Source organism: Blastomyces dermatitidis, assembly GCF_000003525.1.
Source record: "Blastomyces dermatitidis ER-3 genomic scaffold supercont1.3, whole genome shotgun sequence".
Classification (NCBI taxonomy): domain Eukaryota; kingdom Fungi; phylum Ascomycota; class Eurotiomycetes; order Onygenales; family Ajellomycetaceae; genus Blastomyces; species Blastomyces dermatitidis.
In genome coordinates this window covers 251,592-277,544 of record NW_025544776.1, presented here as the reverse complement: position 1 = coordinate 277,544, position 25,953 = coordinate 251,592, and the positions used below count along the sequence as shown (strand labels likewise).

Sequence of the window (25,953 nt, the reverse complement as noted above, 5' to 3'; positions counted from 1 at the left end):
AAAGACTCAGTATTTTAATAATCAGCAGATATTGAAGCTGCATTTACACAGATAAAGAAGATGTTTATTAATATCTTTCTACTGATAATATTTGATTCTGATTATGAGATAGTTATTGAAGCTGACTTCTCTGACTATATAATAGAAGAAGTGATATTGTAATATAATAATAAAGATGTTCTATAACTATGTATCTTCATATCTAAGAAACTGAGTTCTGCTGAATGCAATTATGAGATCTATGATAAGAAACTTCTCATAATTATACACTGTTTAGAAGAATGAGACTCTGAACTCTGAAGTATCTCTGAATTTGAAATAGTTACAGATCATAAGAATCTTAAATACTTTATAACTACTTATAAACTTACTGAATAATAAATGTAATGATCTGAGTTTCTAAGCTGCTTTTATTTTACAATACACTATCATTCTAGCAGTCAGAACTTGATGATAGATGCTCTCTCATAATAAGAGTAAGATATATCATCTAATATAATAGATACTCACTGAATGAACTGAGAGCATCAGCTCTTGAATCTGAAGATATTAATTAATCAAGATGAAACAGCTCACAGCATTATATATGCTTCTTCAATTAGAACTAATATTGATATCTTCACTTTCTCTACACTGAATAAACTGTAATATACAGCAGCTCAGACTGATGAACTTTTTCAGACTCTTACTAAAGCAGTATATCAAGAAGCACTCTGATTCTCTTCAGAACTATGTATAAGAACTGATATCTCAGAATACTTAATTAATAATAATAACACTCTATAATTCTGTGAATGATGCTGAGTCTCTCACTCTGAATTCTTACACACTCAGATAATACAAGAGATGCATGATTCATATATAACTGATTATTCAGACTGTGAATAACTGTATAGAATAATCTTCTGAGAATTCTACTGATCTGAGATATTAAACAGTATCAGACACTTTGTCTGAAACTGCAATCACTATTCTTCTATTATCTTATGAAAGAACTGTAGAAAAGATTTACTGAAATCACTTAATATCTCTAATAGAATCTGATAAGATGTAGTAATTAACTTTGCTATTAATTTATCTGAGAGTAAGAGCTGCAGAAACATTCTGATTATTATTAACTAACTAAGTAAGAATATAATATTGAAATCTTGTAATAAGATAAATACTGAACAAGTCACTGAAGTCTTCTTACAGAGTTCATTCTATCAGATATATAAGTTACTGAGATTGATAGTATTAAATCAGAGCTGTCAATTTGTGAGTACTCTCTGAACAAGAATCTGTTAAGTTCTTAAGATTATACACTGTCTATTAACTGTCTATCACTCTGAGACTGATGATACATCAGAATAGATAATTCAGACTGTAAAGAATTATCTTTATAAGTTCTGTAATCACTTATAAGATGATTAATATGATCTTCTTCTATACACAGAGATTACTATCAACAGTTGAGATGCTATTTCAACAGATATAAGCTCATTCTTTCTTATATATGAGTATTATATGAAAGTGTTGAATCTTCTAGAGATCACATAGTTCATACTGAACTCTCACAGTCTGATTCAGATCACTGATAATATAATAATAAAGCTCTGAGATATCCGCGACTGAGCAGAGGTCTTCATGACAATTATGAAACAAGATCAAGAAGATTAAATCAATATCTGACAAGATTCTGCAGAGCAGTATAAGATAGAAGACCTTGTATAATTGAATCTCAAGAATATATGAATCACATGTTCATCTTGTACACTAGACTACTACCATGTCAGATATAAAGTGATAGAAGTTCTAAATAGTCATAACTACTGTCTTGACATATTATCAGAGATTCACAATATATTTCACATAAGCTTGCTTTACTGCACTATCACTGATCTGTTCTCTTCTCAGCTGATATCTGACTGACAGTCACCAGGCATCATAGAAGAAGATAATAAGCTTGAGTAAGAGATTGAAGATATTCTCAATGAGAGATCCTGCAACTGCAGCTGATAATATCTTGTGAAATGAGTCAGCTATAATTAACTGATCTGAACTCTGAGTTTCATGTTATCTGAAACAGCAGTTCTTGACTGATGGAAACTACTTCTGAAAAGAGAAGACTAATGTAATGAGCTGTGCCTGATCAATTATATAGACTATTTCATTACACTTCATAGATTCTTTCATTTCTGATCACTGATTCACAGCTACTACAAACACATGTAGTATACACTCTGATTCTCAGTCATTTCTGATCACCAATCCTTGACTGCTATGAACATATATAGTATATGCTCTGATTCTCAGCCATTTCTGATCACTGATTCTTGACTGCTACAAATGCATGTATATTCTTCCGCTCTGAAGCTTCACCGCGTACATCATCACATACATGTATAAATATTCATCTCAATCACTGATTCTTACACTTTCTCTTTCTTTTCTTCTCTAATGTTTTTATCTTTGTTATATAAGACCTATCAATATTATACCGATCTATTCGGCGTAGACCTCTTACAAATATATTTATTATATCGGAATTCAGCTCAGAGTAGACTGACCGTGTGACTGTGTCTGAGATCAGAATCAGAATTTTTGATAGTCTCATTATCAATTCAACAGATTTCATTACACAGTTCTAACATTAGATAGTAGTCTCATACTGTCTCAGTGAAACTTACTGTCTACTCTTATCACATTTTTCAAATGAGATCATGATTTTCACTTCTCAATTTAAATTATTTTTATTGCTTTAAATGACTTTAAATCTCATTTAAGTGTTATCAAAAAGTGTTACTTTTTAAAAAATTAAAAATAGTCTAAAAAAAACCTTAAAATGTCTAAAAATAGTAACTTTATGTCAAGAATGAAACTAAATGAAATCAAATGAGATCACTTTCTCATTTTTTTCAAGTCATGGTTTCATTTTGAGATCTGATATATAGTCACTTTGCATGTTTATTTAATAATTAGTTTCAGCAGAATTCATATCAAGAAATGTATGAGATCAGATCAAATGAAATCAAATGTGAAATTTATAATCCCGGCGGCCAGTCTAGCTCAGAGTTTAAAATTATTTTATTTTTTTTTAAATAATTTATTAATAAAATAATTACTTATTATAAAAAAAATTATGAGTGATAAAATAAAAGTAATATTAGTCTTTATCAGAGTATAAAGTTTGATAATAAAATATTAAAAATATTTCAGAATAAAGAAAAATAGTATTTAATAAAGATAATATAATATAGTAGTTAATTGTATTATTGAGATCTATCTATTGTATGACTTTTTATATATGATAGATATTCATTAAGTAATCAGTGAACATCTTACTTAGATGAAAGTAGTTAGTCTGTAGAGAGAATCTGACATCTCTCTTAATCACTACTCTACTGAGTAGATATTTACAACTTAGCAGAGAAATTCTATAACTGAAGAAGAAATATTATATATAAAAATAGTAATGTCTTCTGTCAAAGATTTCATGGAGAACTAATAAGAATTTGAAGAATAAGAAAATAAAGAAACTGTAAAATAAATGAATAAACTACTGTAGAGATAGTAAACTGATAAAACTCTGTATTTATCAAAATATCTTCAGAGCTTTTCTAACTGTAGATATTCAGATTTTTATATTAATCAGAGTATCTTTATAAACTTTAACTGTTAAAGCTTTTATTAGAGTATCTACAGTCATATTAATAATATCTATTTATATAATTTTGATAATATCTGCAGCTACAGTATCATGAACATGATGATATTTAATATTGATATAGTATATATTACAGATAATCTTTTCACTGTTTATCACAGCAATTGCTCTGTTATTGTCAATGTATAGAGAAACTGTAAAATCAGAGTGTAGAAATCCAAGCTTTATAAGTAGTTTATACAGTCAGATTATAGTTTTAAGACTCTCAGAGACAGATATATTCTCTGCTTCTGTAATACTCAGCATTACAATTATTTACTTAGTGAATTTTCACATAATTAATCTGCTAGTGAGATAGATGAGAAGATCTGATGTAAATTTGCAGTCATCAGTGTTACCTGCTCAATTGAAATCTGTTGACTTCAAAGTTAAGCTCTTTCACTTCAGTGATATAATGAATATAGTGATCAGTTATACTGTAGATGTAGTAAAAGAGTTATTTAACTGCAGCTCAGTATGCTTACATAGACTTGCTTAATTAACAGATAAGCTTAGCAGTTGTAAAAGATATATTGAGATAAGTGTATATAATAAGATATTGAAGTGATTCAATAACTTACTGATATTTAAACTTATCAAAAGATTCAGAATCAGAGAGTAAATTAAAGAGAAATTTTATAAGAGTTCTTACAGCTCAGAAATCAGTCATTCTGAATTTCTTTAATATTGATTCAATATAGATGACTTATAACAGCTTGATATCACTGTTATTCTTCTCAATCTTCATACTTAAATAGTTATTTACAGATTTCAGATCTTTCACTGTGAATTGATCAGTAATTTAATAAAACATCTGTTCAATGATATTCATATTAAGATTTATTAACTTGACATCATTTATATAGAGAGTAAGAAATATCTGAGAATCTCTTTTGAATCAGAGACTCTTATCATGATAAGAGAATTTAAAGCTGATATTCTTGAGATGACTTGTAAGTAGATTGAATCACAAGTAGAGAGTCTGTTTATTATTATTATTATTATTATTCTTCAATTATAGATGTATGCAGTTAGAGACTATGACATCTACCTGAGAACTTTTAATTCTCAGGGTTTTTCTAATATCTATAGAGTTAACTATTATACATTTATCAATTTCAGATATGCAAAATCAGAAAATTCCAGCTCAGAATATAAAAACTCTTTATAAATTGTAGTATTTTAACATATTCTGATACTTTGAAACTATTTGAAAATATCATGACAAAAGAAAAGAGAACAAAGTCTTAAAGATAGACATATTAAATAAGTAGATAGAAAAAAACAGGAAAGAAAAAGTAAAGTAAAGAGAGACTATAACAAAATAACATTATTAAAAGATAGTATATAGCTGTTTTAACAGACTATATCTAATCAACTTTCATCTCTTCATATTCAGATATTTCTGAATTCAGTCATTTTCTTATAGCTGCTTGAGTTTCTGATAGAAAGTTTATTAAGTATTTAATTCCTGTCTCAGTTGAGAATAAGAACCTTATATTTAATTGATTTAAATCATACTTCTCTTTCAATCTGACTCTGAGATTATTATATAATACACAGTGTATTATAATATGCTCAGGATTTTCATTTGTATTGCAGAATGAGCATTTTATTGAATTAAATCTATCATTAAATCTTTGTATATAAGATTTGAAATAATCATATTTTAGTTTCAGCTAAATTATAGATGAGAATATTTTCTTTTTACATTTAATTGAATAAGATTTTCACTTAAGTTTTATTTTAAATCTTGAATAATGTATACTCTTCTTTTGTTTCTGTCAGATTTTATTTCATTTATCTAAATAAGATTCTTTTATCTTTCTCTTTATAAAAGATCAGAACACTGTTTTTTAAATAAATCTGCTTAATTCTGAACTCTTTTTTACAGCTAAATCAGTCAATTCATTATCATGAATATTTATATGAGTAGAAACTCAGTGTAGATAAATTATCAGTTATAATATTCTTCTCTTTTGAATTTTCAAAACAGAATTTAAAATCAGTTCAAGATTTATTTGATTATTATAAATCTGACTATTTCTAAGTCTTTTTAAAACAGCTTGACTATCAGAGAATATTTATATCTCTCTCAAACTATTTTCTATTTTATAAGATTTTAATTCAATGAGTTTGAAAGCTTTCACTATTGCAAATAGTTCAGCATCAAAGACTTCAGATTCACAGTCTAAATTTCAGAAATCTGAGATAAAATTGATATTATCTTTAATATAAGCAATATCTGCATCTAATCTGTTCAAATTCTCATTTTTTGAGTCATCTGAGTAAATCAGAATAGAGTCTTTTATATTGATTATACAGATCTTCTTCAAATACTGTTCATATTCTCTCTCTTTAGATAGTTCACTTATTTGCAAGTCTATGAGAGATTCAAGATTTTCTCTTCAGAGAGATATCTTCTCATGAACAATTTTTTCAACATTTAATAAAGAAAATTGATTTTTAATCAGTGAACATAGTCTGTATAGTTAAGAGAGTATTTTCTTTAAAGAATTATTTTCATTTCAATCAAGAAATCTATTTCAATTCAGTTCATTTCCTGAGTTAATTGATGAAAATGAAGAAGAGACTCTTTCTCTGATTATATAATTTGAGCTCATCTTTATAACTCTCAGAGTATAGTTTATACAGGCCTTTTCAAATCTAGTAGCAGAAGAGGGAATTGAAGCTTCAATTTCCATTACTTTAATAGAAGATGATTTGAACACTCTCAGAATTCTTCTCAAAGCTCTGTTTTACAGACTTTGAATAGAGAGCCTGTTTAAGACTGTAGAGAGACTGTAGAAGTAGATATATACAATCAGTACTATTATCAAATTCAGTCAGTTACTTTATATAGAGCTGCTCATTAGATAGCAGACTCACATTCAGAAATGCTGTGATGAAATTAACTTAGTAAACATTTCAACTTTTTAGTGCTATCACTGCAAGTATAGCATGAATGACAGAGACAGAGATAATAAAGATATAGATATCATGAAAATCAATATTCTTTCATTGATAAAAATTCTGAACAACTCATCTTGTCTTATAGAATAATATACTGCTATTCACATCAGTTTTAACATAATAAACTCAGCAACTGTTAAGAATCTGAGTTTTAATAGTTAACTTATTCATAATCTTGAAAAATTTATACTCAGCTGCAGAGTCAAGCTCTTTCTTCATAGCAGCTAGTGCCAGCTACTTAAGTATGTTTTTACAGAAATGTAATTATCTTCTTATATATTTGCAGAACTTTAATCTCTGCAATAGTCTCAGAGCCTCAGTATATAACACAGATCTTGAATGTATAATAAGATTAAAATTCAATAACACTGAATGTTTTCAGAGTAATAAGATTGAAAGTTATAATATTTTTCTGAGATCTCTTATATCTTTTTAAAGTTGCAGATGACTTCTCACTAACTTTCTTTCAGAGATATTTAACTTTGCAGTCTGTGACTATAGTAGTAGATAAGAGAGAGATATTCTTAACTGATATCTATACAGAGAGAAACTCTTCCTGCAGAGACACAGAGATCAGTAACAGATTAACATAGAGATAATTATTATAAGTGAGAATGTCTGTAGTCAGTATGTAAGATATATTAATTATATTATGATTATTAAGTACTGAGCTCACTAGCTATAATAGTGTGACATTCTCATTGAATTTCACACTGCTGAATATGATGACTTCATATTTTATAAAGTTTTATATTCTATATATAATCTCACTGTAATCTTCAATTAGAATTATTCATTTACTGTATTTAGTGAACTTATTACAATCTTTTGAGAGATCTTCTTTGAGAATGAAAACAGATAATTTAACTGCTTACAAGTCACTACTATGTGAGAACAGTCTGTCTTTTCATACTTTATAGAGAGTTAGCAGGATTCAGTTTCTCAGTTGAATCACATTCAATAATAAGAGAGTGCTCATTGAGACTATATTAATATATAGTATCACTGTAAACACAGTCTTTGCTTATAGCTTGACTGATAGACCTGCTTATATTATTATAATATAAACTTTTAAGATAATGATTTAAATGAACTGTTCTGCAACATTATCTTGACCAAGAGTATAGAACTCTGTTAACTCTTATTTAATATTAAATTTAGTGAGAACTGCTTTTATCTGTTAATCACTTATTTTAGTGCCTTCATCAGAATATGCAAATACAACTTTTATACTCAGATTTCAGAGATGTTTAAGATGAAAATTAATAATATTCAGTAGCTGATCTTTGTTCTTGAGAAAATAAGCAGTTTTATAATATGTAATATCATTCACTATAAGAAATAGATACTTGTAGTCTTGAAGAGATGAAGAAAAACTATCAAGAGTGTTAAAGAATTCACTGTCTTCTATAATATTAAAGTACAGACAGATACTGTGAGTATTAACTCATATTATAGAGATTTATAAGATCTTCTTCTTGACTTTCACAAGTTTACAGATCTTACAGAACAGCATTTCAGAGCTCTTCTTAATTGTAATACTAGAGATGAGATCTTTCATCAGTTATTAAATGTCAGTAATATTCAAATGTTCTAGATGAATATGTTATATAAAGAGTATATTATTGTAATTCAGAAATGCTTATGTAACTGTAGCTAGAGTAGCTTTACAGATGCTATAAATAGAATAAATATAATAATTTATTTTCATAGTATAGAAGTGTTAATTATATTCATTAATTATCTTAAAATTAATAATATAATCATTCTTATCTCAAAGAAGTTCAAAGTTAAATTCTTTATTAACAAGCTGACTGAAGCTCAAGAGATTATAAAAGACTGTTAATAAGTAGTAAATATTCTACAGATTCAATTTCATTTTATTTATATAAATACAGATATTATTAATATCAGTGAATATAATTAGCTTATTATTGATTTCTTCTACAAAGTCAAGTTCTTCTTCATTATCTGAAGTGTGTATATATTTGATGACACTTCTATCAGATATCATAGTGTAGAAAGCTGCAGTGTTCAAGATTCTCAGTGACTGAATAATTAATTAATACGGCCATCTGATAGCGCCTTGGCGTGAGAAAATCAAGGCGTGTGAGTTCGAAACCCGCAGGGAATACATTAAATTCAGAACTCAAGCACCTCAGGTTTCTAATAAATACAGAGATGTACAAATCACTTCAACAAATTACTCTATGTTTCTGAGATGAGAAGTTATTATCACATGTATTTAATTGTCACTTCTTTGTATTTTCTATGTTCTTGTTATCTTGATATGATCTCAACACCTGTATTTTCTCCTGTATAATCAACACTTAGCCTGTATTCAACATCATGCAAGAACTCATCATAAGCTCCGCTTGTATATAAGTATAATGAAAGAATAATAATAATAATAATAATGCAGTGTTTAAGTATTATAGAGAATTTCTACAGACTGTAGTAGCAGATAGAGCTTTTACAGTTAATATAAAGTTAAAGTTCTTTTCACTGATAAAGAATGTTGCATTCTTTTTAACATAGTATTCAATTGCAGAACAGTTAATTCTTTGATATTATAATAATTAATCTTTTCAGTTCTTAAGAAAGTAATCAGTTTTATCATGTCTGCAACAGATGTAATACTTATACTTTATCACTGTATTAAATGCATTCTTACAGTGAAGATTGAATGTATTTGTTTCTCTGCTGTAATTGATTTACTGTGATCTGAGCTTGCTTATCTCAGTGAGTTCTGCTTTGTTATTATTATTCTTATTCTTTTTCTTTCTCTTTTTCTTTTCAGCTTCTTTCACTAATATTCTCTTCTTATTATCATTTGATCTAACAACTTGCCCTCTCTTGACATTTATTTCCCGAGGGGAAGGCCGTCAATTGAGGCTTTATAATAGCGTAGTTAATCACTACGCCACCGGGCCGAATTTTATAAAAGTTCTTATAACTTTAAAGTCTGTTATTCTGTACTTATTCAATATTAATTCAATATAGATAAATAATTCTAAGAGTTAAATACTACTTTCATTCTTTTTAATTTTTATATTTAAGTAATAATTAACAGAGCTAAGATCTTTCACAGTAAATTAGTCAGTGATTTATATAAACATCTATTTAAAAGTATTTATATCTTAGTCTATAAGTTTAACATTATTTATATATAGAGTGAGATAGATTTAAGAGTCTCTTTTAAATCAGAGACTCTTATTATAATGAGAGAACTTGAAATTAATATCTTTTAAATAATTTATAAGAAGATTTAATCACAGATAAAGTATCTGTTTTAAACTATAGAGAGATTATATAAGTAAATAGATATACTTAATACTATTATTAAAATCAGTCAGCTGTTTTATATAGAGTTACTTATTAAATGAAAGACCTGTATTTAGAAACACTGTAATAAAGTCAACTTAATAAACATTTCAGATCTGAATTACTGTAATTATAAGTATTATACAAATAACAGAGATGAAAATAACAGATATATAGATATTACTGAAGTTAATATATTTTTATTAAAAGAAGTTTTAAATAAGTCATCTTACTTTATAGAGTATAATATTACTATTTATATTAAATTTAATATAATAAACTTAGTAGTTATCAAGAACTCAGATTTTAACATTCAGCTTGTTTACTATTTTAAATATTTAATACTTAGCTGCAGAGTTAAGCTTCTTTTTTATTACAGCTACTTAAACTTTCTTCTGTAAGTATTTAACTATTTCTTTATATATTTACAGAACTTTAATTTCTATAATAGTCTCAGAGCTCTGATATGCAATACAGATCTTAAATATATAATAAAGCTGAAATTTAGTAATACTGAATATCTTCAGAGTAATAAGATTAAAAGCTGTAATATTTTTTCAAGATCTTCTATATCTTTTCAGAGATGTAAGTAACTTCTCAGTAACTTTCTTTCAAGAGTATCTGACTTTACAGTCTTATTATTATTATTATTATTATTATTCTTTCATTATACTCATATGCAAGTGAAGCTTATAATGAGTTCTTGCGTGATGTTAAATACAGGTCAAGTGATAATTATACAGAAGGAAATACAGGTGTTGAGACCATGCCAAGATAATAAGAACATAGGAAAATACAAAGAAGTGACAATTAGATACATGCAATAATAACTTCTCAGCTCAGAAACATAGAGTAATTCATTAAAGTGATTTGTACACCTCTGTATTTATTAGAAACCTGAGGTGCTTGAGTTCCGGATTTAATGTATTCCCTGCAGGTTTCAAACCCACGCGCCTTGGTTTCCTACGCCAAGGCGCTACCAGGTGGCCGCATTAACCATTCAGTTACTGAGGCGACTTTACAGTCTGTGACAGTGATAGTAAATAAGAGAGTAATATCTTTCAGAGATAGACTGACTATATAACTATATTTATATAGCGTCTTGATGACATTGCCCTAGCGATCACTCCGCCTGCACGTGATCTCTTATGTTATATAATATAGCTAGCTGCTCTTATAATAATAGAAGAGATAATCTTTCTCACTTAGAGATTATAGCTCAGAACATTCACATTTTTTCTTTTAATAAGATCTCTTATATGCATTTTTATAGAAGAATTACACTGTAGTCAATTGTCTGTGAATTGATTCACTTTTCTATGTTAATTTGAATAGAAGATGCTCTTATTACTCAGAACAAGCAGACATGTCTAGAAATTAAGAGATTGCATTCTTTCTTCAAGTTAACAACTGAATAAGATTGATCTTGTCTGAATCTCTTTTCTGATATCTATACTCAGGTCATGATAATCAATGAGTAGCTTGCCTACTCTTCAGAGTGATAGAAAGAAGACTTTACACTCTCATTCTTATACTCAGACAGCTCAACAGGTCTCTATTAATGAAGAATCAGATGAAGATGACATTACTTAGTACACAGAAGTCACAGAGAGAGTCATGAAGTCATTCACTAGTTAAGATATGAACACTCATCATGAATTCAATGATGAAATCTCAAGCTCAAGTGCTACGCGTACAGCATTCACAGAAGTGTGTTCTGTCAGTAGTTCTATGTCTAGAATGAGTCAAGATAATATGATATTCATGTTATTAGACAATCTTATGATGTTCTGTGATAGAATGAGCATGTATCAGAAAATCACCTCTGCTGTGAATGATTTCAAATCTCAGATTCATGAATATCAAAAGAATGTTCAAAAAGCCATGAATACTAAGACTGTAATCATGTTTGACAGCATTAATTATCAGGCCTGATGTATAGAAATTCTTGCAGATACTGAAGTTATCAGTGAATCTGATATTCTTATAAAGAATTAATGTGTCTGTTCAGAAGACATCAGTCAAGACATATTAAGTGCTGAAAAATAAAGTATTTATATTAAAGCACTGTATTAATGTATGTTACAGTTCTTATTAGAATCTGTATATACAATCATTGAAACTCTTGAGCTAGATAATACAGCTGCATTATGAGAAAGAATTGAAGTCAAGTACACTGTCTCACTTGTGAAAGAATATATAAATATTATAAAAGAATTGATTATCTTATATGTTAAGAAAAATAATTATCTAGTGTTTCAGAGAAGATTTCATTATTTAATTACATATTATAAGAAGTTAGTGAATAACTCAGAAGATTTCTATCATGATCTCTTTCTTATTGATTTAAAAGATTATCAAAAGCCTTTTATTAAGACATATTTGAATGATTTCTACACAACTGATCAAGACTCTATTCACAATATTGATATTGAAGATCTTATGAAACAGTTGATAAATTATATAAGCAAGTTTAAGAATAAACATTTCAAGCTACAGTGAGTTAATACAGTTATTACAATCTCTACTACATTGTCTGCTAGCAGCTTTAAGTGCAATATATACAGTACAAACTGGCACTTAAAGAATACTTACTGATGTCTATACTCTGAACTTGCTACTGAACAGTAGTGTGAGTTAAACAAGAACTGTATTATTATATCTGAAGGGAATGATAGTAGTAATACCAGCAGATATGATAAGTGAAGAAATAAGAAGAAGAATAAGAATAAGAATGATAAAAAGAATGAATTATTATTATTATTATTATTATTATTCTTTCATTATACTCATATGCAAGCGGAGCTTATAATGAGTCCTTGCATGATGTTAAATACAGGTTAAGTGTTGATTATACAGGAGGAAATACAGGTGTTGAGATCATGTCAAGATAACAAGAACATAGGAAAATACAAAGAAGTGACAATTAGATACATGTGATAATAACTTCCCAGCTCAGGAACATAGAGTGATTCATTGAAGTGATTTATACACCTCTGTATTTATTAGAAACCTGAGGTGCTTGAGTTCTGGATTTAATGTATCCCCTGCGGGTTTCGAACTCATGCGCCTTGGTTTCCCACGCCAAGGCGCTATCAGGTGGCCGCATTAACCATTCGGCCACCGGGGAAAAAAGAATGAATCTTTCAATCTTCTAATCTCTCAATCTACTGCAGTCAATACTGTGATTACTTTTTCAGTGACTGTCAGCACTATATTCAAGTCTTGATTTCTTGATACATATGCAAGCTTCAATATGACAGGGGAAAAGCAGTCTCTTATTCAATGTAAGACTTATGTTGATGATCTCAAGATTAATACTGTAGACAGAGATCACAGTTATGTCAAGAAAATCAGTAATCTTCTCTTAGAATCTGAAGAGAGGAATATTATAATTCATAATATTCACTGAATTCTCAATCTCACAGTTAATCTGTTATCATTCATCAAGCTTGAAGATTAGAACTTTCAATTTGAATTATCATCATCTGCTTCATCTTACTTTCTCATAAGAGTCTCAAATGACATTACTTTCACTGTGATTCGCACATCTCAGAGCTTCATATATAAGATTATTGAAAGAATGTTGAAAGTTGATATTCATTATAAGTCAAGAGCAGTATATTACACTGTAAAATCATATATATATGCAAATGCTGTAACTACTGCTGATGACAACAATTTCACTAATAATAATCAGACTTAATCTCTCACAATTGCTAAAACACTCACTGAATGACATGCAGACTTAAATCATATACATGCAGAAGTCATTATTATGTTAATGAAGAATTCATTATCAGGTGTCTGAATCAAGAGTCTCAAGACTGGTTTTTTCTGTGACAGTTGTGTGAAAGAGAGTATGATATATTATTTTTCTCAGACTCTCATGTCACAAGTGATCTGACTTATGCAACATATTCATATTAATCTTGCAGATGATAAGTGCATATTAAATGAGATATCTGATCACTCTGTCAAGTCACATCAGAGAACTAAATACTACATGTTGATTACAGATAATATGATGAGATATAGATAAGTCTATTTCATGCAAAGCAAAGATCAAGCTTATAACTATTATGTTCATTGAGCTCAATTTATAAAGAATTTGAGGTTTACAGTATCTGTGTATGTTAGAACTGATATTAATGAAGTATTCAGATCTGTAAAGATTGTTATATTATTTAGTAATTATGATAAAATTTAGAAGCTGATAACTTTTCATTCTTCATATCAAGATAATGTCTCTGAATGTGAAATCTGTACAATCATAGTATGTATGAGAGTGATCATCATTGACAAGAACATTTCTAAGAAATTTTAAGTGAATGTATTGAACACTGTTATTATAATAATTAATAACACATCTATATCTACTATACTATACAATGAGAAGTATTAATCTACAGTTGTAGAAGATAAGAAACTCATCTGCAGCTCTTATATAATTTCTTTTTCAGCTCTGATAAATGTTCTGTCACAGATCTTACATTTTCATGAGCTTGAGTCAGATATCTACACTCATCTTCATGAATTGTAGAAGTCAGTGAATAAACTGTCTGCTCAGATCAATCTATATAAACTTATTGAATTCTGCAGATATGCAATCTACTGCATGTGAAGTTCTATATCAGATAAGCTCATTAATATGAGTAATATAATTTTTCTCACAAAAGCATAAGAAATGCTAAAGAATGTGACTGTCACTATAACTATGAAAGCTAACACTGACTCAATCACTGTTATCTATATAATGAAGGATTTCAACACTTCTAATTTTTCAGAATCACATGTTTCATGAATGCAGTCTGCAAAGGTCTTTATAGCTTATATCTCTTCATCAATTACTGATGACTTACTAAAGAGCTTTAAGAATGCAGTAGGCTGATCAGAGAGTATAGAAGAATGATGAAGACATTCAATACAGTGTGAAATAACTGATTTAGAGAGATGAAAGATCTGAATACTTGTACTATATTCTGATATTTCTGCTGATGAATCTGTGACTTCTGACTACTGAGTATTTATAGAGAAGAATTGCTCTAAGAATCTCAATACTGATGAAGATGATATATTATGAAAGTTCAGATAAGTAGTCTGCAGTAATTAACTTAAGAAAAGCTTAAGAGAGAAAATATACATCTCTGTTATAATGAACATAACAAATCACATGATGTTTATTATTATGATGAAATGTGAATGAACTCTGTATTAAGTTGATATTATACTTGCCTATTTACACAGACAGCTAGAGAAGATAGTTTATATGTATTAATTCACTGACTTTGAAGCTAGACTGACCATGTGACCGTGTCTGAGACCAGGACCAGATTTTTTGATAGTCTCATTACCAATTCGACTTATTATTATTATTATTATTATTCTTCCATTATACTCATATGCAAGCGGAGCTTATGATGAGTCCTTGCGTGATGTTAAATACAGGCCAAGTGTTGATTATACAGGAGGAAATACAGGTGTTGAGACCATGCCAAGATAACAAGAACATAGGAAATACAAAGGAGTGACAATTAGATACATGCGATAATAACTTCCCAGCCCAGGAACATAGAGTGATTTTATTGGAGCGATTTGTACACCTCTGTATTTATTAGGAACCTGAGGTGCTTGGGTTCTGGATTTAATGTATCCCCTGCGGGTTTCGAACCCACACGCCTTGGTTTCCCACGCCAAGGCGCTACCGGGTGGCCGCATTAACCATTCAGCCACCGGGGCTTACCAATTCGACTGATCTCATTACACAGTTTTAACATTAGATAGTAGTCTCATACTGTCTCAGTGAAACTTACTGTCTACTCTTATCACATTTTTCAAATGAGATCATGATTTCCACTTCTCAATTTAAATTATTTTTATTGCTTTAAATGACTTTAAATCTTATTTAAGCATTATCAAAAAGTGTTACTTTTTAAAAAATTAAAAATAGTCTAAAAAAACCTTAAAATGTCTAAAAATAGTAACTTTATATCAAGAATGAGACTAAATGAGATCAAATGAAACCACTTTCTCATTTTTTTCAAGTCATGGTTTCATTTTAAGATCTGATATATAGTCACTTTATCTGTTTTTTTGATAGTCAGTCTCAGCAGGATTCACATCAAGAAATGTATGAAATTAGACCAAATGAAACTAAATGTGAAATTCATGGTTCCGACAGCCAGTCTATTTGAAGCAGACACTTCATATGTGATAATATGTGCTGTTGAGAAATCTCTATACAGCTTGAACTCTGCAGTGAAAATCTGATATAATTATCTCATAACTCTGCTACAGAAACATGAATTCACTCTCAGTCTGTACAACTCTAATCTCTGATGACATGACATGTGAAAGAATCTATATATGACAATCTATATCAATGATCTTCATATTATAGCTGAGCAGTCTGTAAACACTGATTAATTAATGAACATGCTGAATGAAAAGCTTGAGATTAAAGATCTCAAGAAATCTAAAAAATATCTGAATATGAAAGTCAGTTGTATGAAGAATGAGATTAAATTAACACTAGAATAATATATCACACACTTAGTGCAAGATTTTTATCTTGATAATGCAGTTATTATTCACTTACTTATAAAGAAATTCTTACATCTAGATAACTCTTCTGTGTCAGAGAAGAAAAGTGAATTTACAAAGACTTAATATCAATATAGAGTCAGCTGTCTGTAGTATTTAACAGTTAAATTACATCTAGATATTACCTGTGTGATATTTCTTCTAGCACAGAAGAACTCAGCTCTCACACTGAAAGTATGAAAAGCTCTACTACATGTTATATACTATCTTCACAGCACTAAGAATCTGAGTATATTTTACAAGAGTCTGAACAATAATATGAGTGACTTGCTGAATGCAATGTATGCATTAGTTGAATATATAGATTCTAACTGAGCTGACTCTTTCAATGATGATCAGAAGTCTATATTTGAGTTTATCTTTAAAGTTACAGATACTTCTATATCATGACAATTCATTAAACAGCTCTGCATGTCTCTCAGCTCAAATGAAGCTGAGTACATGACTCTTAGTAAGACAGTGTATAAGATAACATAATTATATAATATAATAATGAACTTGTTATTCATTCTGAATAACTTAATTAAGATTTATACTAATAATAAGAGTTCAATTAATCTGGTCACTGTGGTGATAATGACCGCGCGCAGTAAGCATATTGATATATGATTTCATTTCTCATATACACAGCTGAATGAGAGGATTATATATTTAAAGTACATCTTAACTGAGGAAATAATAGCAGATAAATTAATCAAACCTTTAGACACTATTACATTTCAGCAATTCCTTGATTTATTAGGTCTTACAGGTGAAAAGAGTCAGAATGCCTGAAATTAATGTATATAATATAATTTGAAGAGACTTAGAGACTGTATAACAGGCTTTTCTATATAGTATTTAAAGATAATCATGATGTTAAGATCTCACACAGCAATGTGAGAAAGAGTGTAGTATCTTGATAGCATTGCTCTAGTGATTACTCCGCCTGTATATAATCTCTTATATTATATAACATAGCTAGCTACTCTTATAATAATAGAAGAGGTAATCTTTCTCACTTACAATTTAAGATTAGAATCAGAATATTTAATAGTCTTAATATTAATTTAATTAATTTTATTACATAGTATTAAAATTAGAGACTAGTCTCATACTATCTTAGTAAGACTTACTATTTACTTTTATTATATTTTTAAAATAAGATAATAATTTTCACTTCTTAATTTAAATTTATTTTATTACTTTAAATAACTTTAAATCTTATTTAAGCATTCTCAAATATCATTACTTTTTAAAAAATTAAAAATAGTTTAAAAAAAACTTTAAAATCTCGAAAAATAGTAACTTTATACTAAGAATAAAACTAAATGAGATTAAATGAGATCACTTTCTTATTTTTTCTAAGTCATGATCTCATTTTGAGATCTGATATATAGTCACTTTGCATGTTTTTTTAATGATTAGTCTCAGCAGGATTCACATCAAGAAATGTATGAAACCAGATTAAATGAGATTAAATGTGAAATTTATGATCTCAGTGATCAGTCTAGTTATCTGTATTGTTTCTATACTTAGTTCAGTCTAAATTTATTAGAAGTGTTACTTGAAATCATTATTATTCTACTTTCTTACAGTGTTTTTTCAAGATATTATAACATGTCTTGCAATCTGCTTTCTCTTATTTGAAGATCTTTTTCTTCTCTTTCTTCAATCTGTGATGATGCTCATTCCCATATCACTTGCCCCTGCGCTCCAGCTGAGCTATTTGTATCCCTGACAAAAATGAACCATAGCTACGTTCCCCAGGATATGGCAACGCTCGTAGCAACGCTAGGCGGACCTGACGAATACACCAAGCGTCTCGAGTACCTGCACGAGTCCAGTCTGCTGTACGTGGGAGACGAACAAGCCTTCCTCCCCGTGTACCAGTACCACTACTCGGGCTGTCCCGCGCTCTCCGCAAAGCGGGCGCACTTCTATATCCCCTCCCAATTCAACAACTCCCTCAATGGCATCCCCGGCAACTACCACAGCGGGGCGATGGGCTCGTTCCTCGCGCTCGCGATGATCGGTCTATACCCCGTCGCCGGCCAGGATGTATACCTCATCACCCCGCCGTTCTTTGCGGAGGTGAAGATTCGCAATTATTATTATTATTATTATTATTATTCCATTATACTCATATGCAAGCGGAGCTTATGATGAGTCCTTGCGTGATGTTAAATACAGGTCAAGTGTTGGTTATACAGGAGGAAATACAGGTGTTGAGACCACGCCAAGATAACAAGAACATAGGAAAATACAAAGGAGTGACAATTAGATACATGCGATAATAACTTCCCAGCCCAGGAACATACAGTGATTCATTGGAGCGATTTGTACACCTCTGTATTTATTAGGAACCTGAGGTGCTTGAGTTCCGGATTTAATGTATCCCCTGCGGGTTTCGAACCCACGCGCCTTGGTTTCCCACACCAAGGCGCTACCGGGTGGCCGCATTAACCATTCGGCCACCGGGGAAAAAGAAGATTCGCAATCACCTCACGGGGAAAGTAGCGATTATCTGGAACATAAATTTTGATCCTTCATATGAGGCGAATTATATCCAAGAGGCAAGGCGCGATGGGGAGGTTTGGCATAAGAACTGGACTGGACATGATTTATTTGAGAAAGGGGGTGTTTTGGAGCTGATTCTTGGGGGTGAGGAGAGTAAATGGGGAACAAGGAAGAAGGATTTGCCGCCTAGTTTGTCGACTGGGGGGTTTAAGAGGTGGTAGGAGGAATGTTGAGGAGGGGGTATTTGTTAATAGTTCAGCTCTACATTTTACTCATTGAAGTAAATGGCTCAGGGGGAAGAAGGGGACAGTATTGGTGGAAGTTTGCTCCCATGGGAAGTGTCTTTTTCTTTCTTTTTTTGGGCTCTTTTTTGGTTGGCTACAACGAGTGTTGACTAGATGGATTTACATCAAATCAAATGAGGATAAACTAAACTTCTTGATATATGGCGAAGCTCGGCCGAGTTCAGTGGCCGTCAGGGGTCGCAGAAACACGATGTACGGAAACGGCAAAGGATTACTGTAACTCCTCGAGCCAAGAACAAAATAAGATAATTAGTTTTGCAAGGAACATCTTTATGGCATTTCCATAAAGTAGGTAACATAAGGCCTTGCCTACCTACCTACCTACCAAGATACCAAACCATCAAAAAGATTATGAGACAAGAATAAAATTCGCCTGCACAAAATAGGAATGGCGGGCTAATAAATATTAGCCAAACACTAGGATGGCGGTCAAATAAAACATCCCAATAGCCAACCATGACGAAGGAGTAAATATCTCCAAGAAAACCGACAACAGAAGATAGAAAAAGATGAATTAGGAAACAAAAAAGGAAAAAAAGGGAAAAAAGAAAAGAAAACACGGCAAGCTATATATTATAAGAATGAGAGTCGGGTGTGAAGTCCAAAAGGGGTATATATATACTTGAACATTGAACATTTCAAAGAAGAGAAAAAAAGAAGTTACACTCCTCCGTTTCATCTTACTGCGTACGTGAGGCATTGCTGTACAGTACATAGAGAACCGTTGACGAAGTGTACATATGGAACATGAGATGGTTTAGAGGTGGGCCAAAAAAAAAAAGAAAAAGAAAAAGAAAAAGACAAAGAAAAGAAAAGAAATAGGAACAGGACGAAGAGAACTAAGGAAACAAGAAAAGGAAAAGGAAAAAAGGAAACACATAGAAAGAATGGGATGGCTAAAGAACCATGCAAGAAATTAATTCGAAAATTCAAAAATAAAAATAAAAATAATATAAAATTTCCGGCGACTGGAAGACAACCTTAGGATACATAAATGACGATATTACAAAAGTTGGTACAGAGGTGGTAGGGTTTGTCCAAGAGGGACCAGAAGCAAAAGGTAGCCGTAAGAAATACCTAAGAGGCGCAAAGAAAATGGTTTTAAAGTAAACAATGAAATTGTCTCGTGAAAAGGAAATAAGGTGCCAGGTGAAATGCAAGTCAAAAAAAGAGAAAAGGAAGCCGCTTGCTGTGAAATCGCAGTTTATGAAAAGTCCAGACTTAAAATTTCTTAGGCGTGTAACTGACCCCATGCTGAGATCCGTTCAGCAATATCAAAAGGCGGTATGGTGTGTATGAAATGAAGAATGAATGTAGGTCGGTAGCGCAAAATCAAAGACCGGACGAAGCAAGCTCTGTTGGGACCATTCAATGCTCGAAATTTGGAATTTTGCCTCCCAGAAAGAGGGGACTGAGGTACATGTTTGTTGCTAATTGCTAACAAAGAACTTCGTCCTAATGCTGAGGGGATTAGGGAAAGTGCACGGCTATCGGGATTCAGACGAGGTAGACACGGTCCGTTTCGTCCATCCGCTAAAAAACCCCGCTGCAGAAACGCCGGCGCTCGAACCTGGCGTTTTAACAGATTCTGTCGGGGAGTGTGGATAGGTTTTGGACGTCGCAGGTGAGTTGACGGTGAGACTGCGGCTTAAATTAAGTGGACCAGGCCCCCTAGTTGAGCTGTCTGCCGAACGGCTTATCAGCTTCCTCAAAGAATCCAGTTTTGCTTTCACCTCTTCTAGCTCCTGTCGAGCAACCGCCTCCGCAGTCTTTGCGTTGACAAGCTCGAGGAGAAGATTCTCGTCGGGGCCTACGCGGGAGTCCTCGTTGGACACAAATGCCTGTGCTCCAAGGCTGCTGGTTCTTTTCGAGAAGGTAGAAGCGGATGAACCCGTCCGACAAAGCTTAAATTCGCGCAAGCCAGTCGATCCTCTATCCGCGGAACCTGTGGAACCTTGAGGCTCGTGCGAGGTGCCTGATCGGGAATTTTTTCTCACACGGAGTTCTTGGATGATTTTCTCGAGTCTTTGTCTGTCTTTGTGGGCCTCCTGCAGGCGAGCTTGTGCTCTTTTCAGCTCGTCCTTAACTTGGGAACACTCTACATCTTTATCGTCAATGTGTCTGCTCAGGTCTTTACATATTGAAGCCTCCTGTGCATATTTCTCCTTCCACTTAACCATCTCATCTCGGAGTTCGCGTTTTGTTTGAACTATTGAGGCACGGCGAGATTCTGTGGGAGAAAATCGATTAATGGCTTTGGCGAGTAGGGTCGCATGTTCATGTTCGTCTTGGCCGGAATTTTCCCTCAAATATCCAAGCATTAGCCTTCCAACCTGCTGGTCTTCTTCTCGCTCCTCCCTTTCTCTCTGGAGGTCTTTGGCCAAAGCTGCCTGTTCGCGTTGCATGTCCGTCAGAGCTGTCAATAGATCTTCTATTTGACTGTGTAAGTCTCTATCTTGATTTGGCGTTCCAGCCATTCTCGTTTTACGCTTGGTTGAATCCACGGCGGAGGCTTGGGCTGATGAGGACTCAGTTGGGGCGGTGCTAGCATCGGACGTTGATTCGAACGAATTTAGTGTAGAGGCCATGCTTTGTTTGGAGGGGGTTCGTCGCACAGCACTGGAGGGCCGTGAAACCAAAGGGGGGGCGTTTGGATTCAACGTAAGTGATCTAGCAGAATTATGGGATCCGGATCCCGCCCAAAGACGTCCTAGGAACCTTGAAGCGACAGCTTGCATCTGAGGAAAGTAAACACTGGTTGAGGTGGCTTGCGATTCTTTATAGCTTGTTTCCAGTTCCTGCAGACTTTCCCGCGTCACGAAGGAAGTCAATGATACGAAGTCCTGGACTAGTGTGTCCGCGCTACCTCCATATCTATCGGGATGAGACGTTAGTACATGGTTATTGTGGGAAAGAAATAAGGACACCACTTACGTATCCCATATACTCCTGGCAAGCAAAAGCTGCATAACATCTTCAAGTTCCTCGCATGCTAGGAGCTTTTTCTGATTTCGCTGCATGAGTGAAAGAGCCACTCGCATCAATGTTTCACAAGCTCCCTCCAAAAGTAAAACGTCGTAAATACGGAGAAGCATCGGCAGTGGACATGTAACCCCAAAGAACGACAAGAACCACTGAGAAACATAAACCGGCTCGATTCTCAGGGATTCCAAATGCGAGTGGAGTTCCGGTAAATGACGCGAAAGGAGAGTCTGAAACTGATATATCCGTAGGTGCAAACCAGACAGTGTTGGCAAGAAACAGGAACGTAGATCATAGTGGTCCATGAGGCTGTAGAAATAAAATAGTATTAGTGAGTGATAAATGGCAATGAGAAAAGAGTTGTGCCTACCGGACGAGCACACAGAACGCCTCAGCGTCGCTCATGTGCATTAAAAGAGGGCCAACAACAAAACCCAATCCCTGGCAATACCCGATCTTGTCATCATAAAGACTAAAACATCTTAATACCCTTCCTAGCATCTGCTGTCCCTCTCCATTCGGGTCACGGAACATCTCCACACTCGGGAAACTTCTACCAATATCTTTGCCAATTAAGCCCTCATATGGACTAGTCTCCCCGCTGAGCCTCTCAAATTCATCTAAAAGATCCGAATCTCTAGCACCAGCAATGCTGGGCCATACTACTCCTCTTAATGGTGGGGGCACACCCGCTCTGATCTTGTTCGAGGTCAATGTAGGTAATCGTTGAGCAGTGTGGTTGTAGTCTGCGACAAGCGCAGCCCAGAAGTCCAACTCGGTCATCTGAGGGGTGGGGAGCTGGGAAAATCGCAGGGAAGTTCTCTGCGGTTCGTCCACAAGCTTTCTGATCTGATGAAGAGACGGAGGACGGGAGTCCTTTCGAACATGTGAGCCTGACTTGGGATTCCCGGCCAGTGCATTGTTCTCTTGTTCTAGTCTCGCAAGAAGTAGAGCAGTAGACTAATGCCTGTAAGAAAATATTCCATGGTAGAAGGAAATCGCGTTTTCAACAGATCAACTCACCTCATCTCCAGGGTCACTCTTGGACTCCAATTGCTCTGTTTTTTCCAATTCTCTCCAGTCAACGTGCTCACTTCCCTCTTGAGATTCCGGCCCACTGCTTCCTCCGCTACTTCTAGAACCTGTAGAAGAAGAAGAACCTGTGCTTCCTGATCGAACGTTGGAATGCCGCCGTGGAGTGTCCTCATTTGGTGGGACAATGCTTTCTCCCTCAGCAATATCTTCGGGGTCTTCTACAACTGGAGACGAGAACACAGCGGAGGTACGACTAACAGAGTCCGTGGTCTTAGGGCCGAATGAAGCGTCTGAAAGGGGTACGGTAACCATAGAATCCGTCGGCTGCGGCTCACGGCTGTCGGAAGCCAACGAAGACCGAGCCTCGATGGATGATTCTGGCATATCTGGAGAACAATCCATGCTGAATATCTGAACAATAGGAGTGCCGGTTGCTAGTGGGTAGGCATGGATACTAAAACAAGCTGCATGCAAGTGTGATATCGAGACACAGAATAGGCGTGATATGACAAGATGGGGTGTGAGGGGGATTGGACCAGTTTAAAAGATGTCTGGATTACGGGAAAAAGAACGGGGAACAGGGCGAACCAAATGAGGGGGTTGAAGCTGCAACAAGGTCGCCGGCGACAATTGCAGGACCAAAGGAGTGTGGGCGACCAAGGATCGCAGTACTATTAGGGAATGACTGGGGCGCTGCTCTTCCGACGCGAACGTGAAGATGAGACAGGAATGAGTAGGGTGTCGTTCGTCGTCGGGAGTCCCTACGAGACAAGGGACGATAAGGGGTTTGAGACCTGATGGATGGCGTAATCCGTTAGTCAGAAACGGCCGCTATTTCTAAAGAAGGTTAGCGAAGTATAGTTTAATTTAGGTTTTCAGGAATAGGAAAAAACATCAACCAACTCAAGAAAAGATCAGACGCAAGAGAAATACGATACATACTATACTATAGGCAACTTTTATACCAATTCTACTTGATATGTACTATGCGCAGGAAACAACCCTATTGTCGTGCTTTCTTTGACGTCGGTAGGGAATATCTCTAAACTCCCATTGTTGTCCTTTGTGCCATCGCGAGGCAATCTTGCAGCTTTCTATTGTTGCCCCTTTTTGACGTCGCCGTCGCCAGTTGGCCCAATGGGTATTCCCGGTCTAGAATCTCAAACGAGTTGATGTTTCTCCGGTCTATTATTCCCTCCATCTGATATTTGATTCATTGAGAGGTCGACTTCTTTTGAAGTTGAAGCCACCATAGCGGTTTAAAAACCCCAGAAAAAATATCGGCGGGTGGACACTTTCGAGTGCCTCCGAACAGAAATACACGTAATCAGCCTGCCGTTCGGTCTTCATGTGCCATAGTGACAATAGGAAACAACTAACTTTGTACGGTTTACTTAACCTAAAATTTTTTTAGGATGCAGCTTTGACTGTCTAGGGGGGGATCTCAGGCCCGTGCGAGAAAGCTACATGCAATAAAATACTATTAAAACACACAAGTCACGGAAACAACTCTTCCCAAGTGCAATTTATTGTTTGGCCCCATACTTATTTTCCTAGCTACTTCAACATGAAACCCCTGATTGATATTTGATGAAACAGCACTGAGGTTCAATGTTCACTCCTCGTCTCTTTAACGAGCGACACGGGACCACCATTGTTCCTTATGTCAAGTATGCCCGGTATCAAAACCAAAAGCTGGCAATCCAAAATCTCATCATATTTCCATCCAACTCACGAGCAACTTCGCGTCCTATATACCCCAGAAAGAACGCGCTGCTTGTGCGCTATGCTGGCCGTCGCGAGAGTTTTCTGACTAGGCAGAACACCAACAGCCGCCTGAGGCATAGAAGCAGTTCGGGCGTGGGTCGCAGCAGTAATAACCGCGGCATACGCCGACGCAATAATAGCAAGCTACCAATTTCGAAATGGAAGAAAACCTTAATCAGCTCCGCAGGATTCCCGTCCATATTGAAACGGGCGTAACGAGGAAGATAAGAAAGCAAAATATAATCATACCATCTGCGAGGACATCACCGTTACCCTTCGTGGCAGGAGAGGTGTCTAGGGAGTTGGCTATAAGAGAGCAGAAAATACGTTAGCTTTTCCCTAAAACCGATTGTGACATATACATCATACTGGCCGAACCTACTAGCAGCCTTTTTCTCCATTTCAGGAGCAGCGAGGATTGTGGTTAGGCCTGAAAACAGGCAGAGAAGCAAAATATTGAGCTTCATATTGCTTTTCTTTTTTCCAGATTTTGGTTGGGCTCTATTGTCCTTAGATTGGCTTTAAGGTTTGACACTCTTGAGGTTTAACGACCGTGAGGGAAGAAAATAGAGGTATTGGAAAGGGGATTTTACTCCCTTTTATGTCTTGTCTGATTCACTGAGCTCCAGATCAACTTCCCTCTTCGTCCCCTTCAAATACCACCTCTTAAAGGATGCGTTCCATCGTGTATGACAATGCATACTCAAAAATTCACAAACACGAGGCCGTAAAACCTGTTTCTTCCACGATCTAAACGCTCCGATGTCCCCAAATTTCCTA

General features: G+C 33.8%; 3 protein-coding genes and 2 pseudogenes across 5 annotated transcripts; 2 read left to right on the top strand and 3 right to left on the bottom strand.

Annotated features, from left to right (window-relative positions):
- Positions 1–15,632: 15,632 nt before the first annotated feature.
- On the bottom strand, positions 15,633–15,721 carry BDCG_16591 (annotated as a pseudogene). Its single transcript has one exon. The product of its transcript is annotated as a tRNA-OTHER (tRNA).
- Positions 15,722–17,987: 2,266 nt separating this feature from the next.
- BDCG_16589 (uncharacterized protein) lies at positions 17,988–19,530 on the top strand. Its single transcript, XM_045425803.1, has 2 exons — positions 17,988–18,658; positions 19,054–19,530. Exons 1-2 carry the CDS (start codon positions 18,311–18,313, stop codon positions 19,303–19,305), a joined length of 600 nt encoding a protein of 199 aa, XP_045280062.1. The 5' UTR covers positions 17,988–18,310; the 3' UTR covers positions 19,306–19,530.
- BDCG_16590 lies at positions 18,961–19,048 on the bottom strand (annotated as a pseudogene). Its single transcript has one exon. The product of its transcript is annotated as a tRNA-OTHER (tRNA).
- A 383-nt stretch (positions 19,531–19,913) lies between the features above and the next one.
- Positions 19,914–24,235, bottom strand: BDCG_02446 (GTPase activating protein). The gene is made up of 4 exons (XM_045417989.1): positions 23,395–24,235; positions 22,742–23,331; positions 22,324–22,680; positions 19,914–22,263 (listed from the first exon to the last, which is right to left on the bottom strand). The coding sequence occupies exons 1-4, from the start codon at positions 23,806–23,808 to the stop codon at positions 20,877–20,879; spliced, it is 2,748 nt and encodes a 915-aa protein (XP_045274665.1). The 5' UTR covers positions 23,809–24,235; the 3' UTR covers positions 19,914–20,876.
- A 767-nt stretch (positions 24,236–25,002) lies between these two features.
- BDCG_16588 (uncharacterized protein) lies at positions 25,003–25,585 on the top strand. Its single transcript, XM_045425802.1, has one exon. The coding sequence runs from the start codon at positions 25,018–25,020 to the stop codon at positions 25,387–25,389; it is 372 nt and encodes a 123-aa protein (XP_045280061.1). The 5' UTR covers positions 25,003–25,017; the 3' UTR covers positions 25,390–25,585.
- The last annotated feature ends 368 nt before the right edge of the window (positions 25,586–25,953 follow it).

Coding starts and splice junctions, on each gene's coding strand:
- BDCG_16589 (XM_045425803.1), top strand. CDS start 18,311: ATGAACCATAGCTACGTTCCCCAGGATATGGCAACGCTCGTAGCAACG. Junction 18,659..19,053: donor CCCCGCCGTTCTTTGCGGAG/GTGAAGATTCGC, acceptor CCGGGGAAAAAG/AAGATTCGCAATCACCTCAC.
- BDCG_02446 (XM_045417989.1), bottom strand. CDS start 23,808: ATGGATTGTTCTCCAGATATGCCAGAATCATCCATCGAGGCTCGGTCT. Junction 23,332..23,394: donor AGAGTGACCCTGGAGATGAG/GTGAGTTGATCT, acceptor TACAGGCATTAG/TCTACTGCTCTACTTCTTGC. Junction 22,264..22,323: donor GCCAGGAGTATATGGGATAC/GTAAGTGGTGTC, acceptor TCATCCCGATAG/ATATGGAGGTAGCGCGGACA.
- BDCG_16588 (XM_045425802.1), top strand. CDS start 25,018: ATGTTCACTCCTCGTCTCTTTAACGAGCGACACGGGACCACCATTGTT.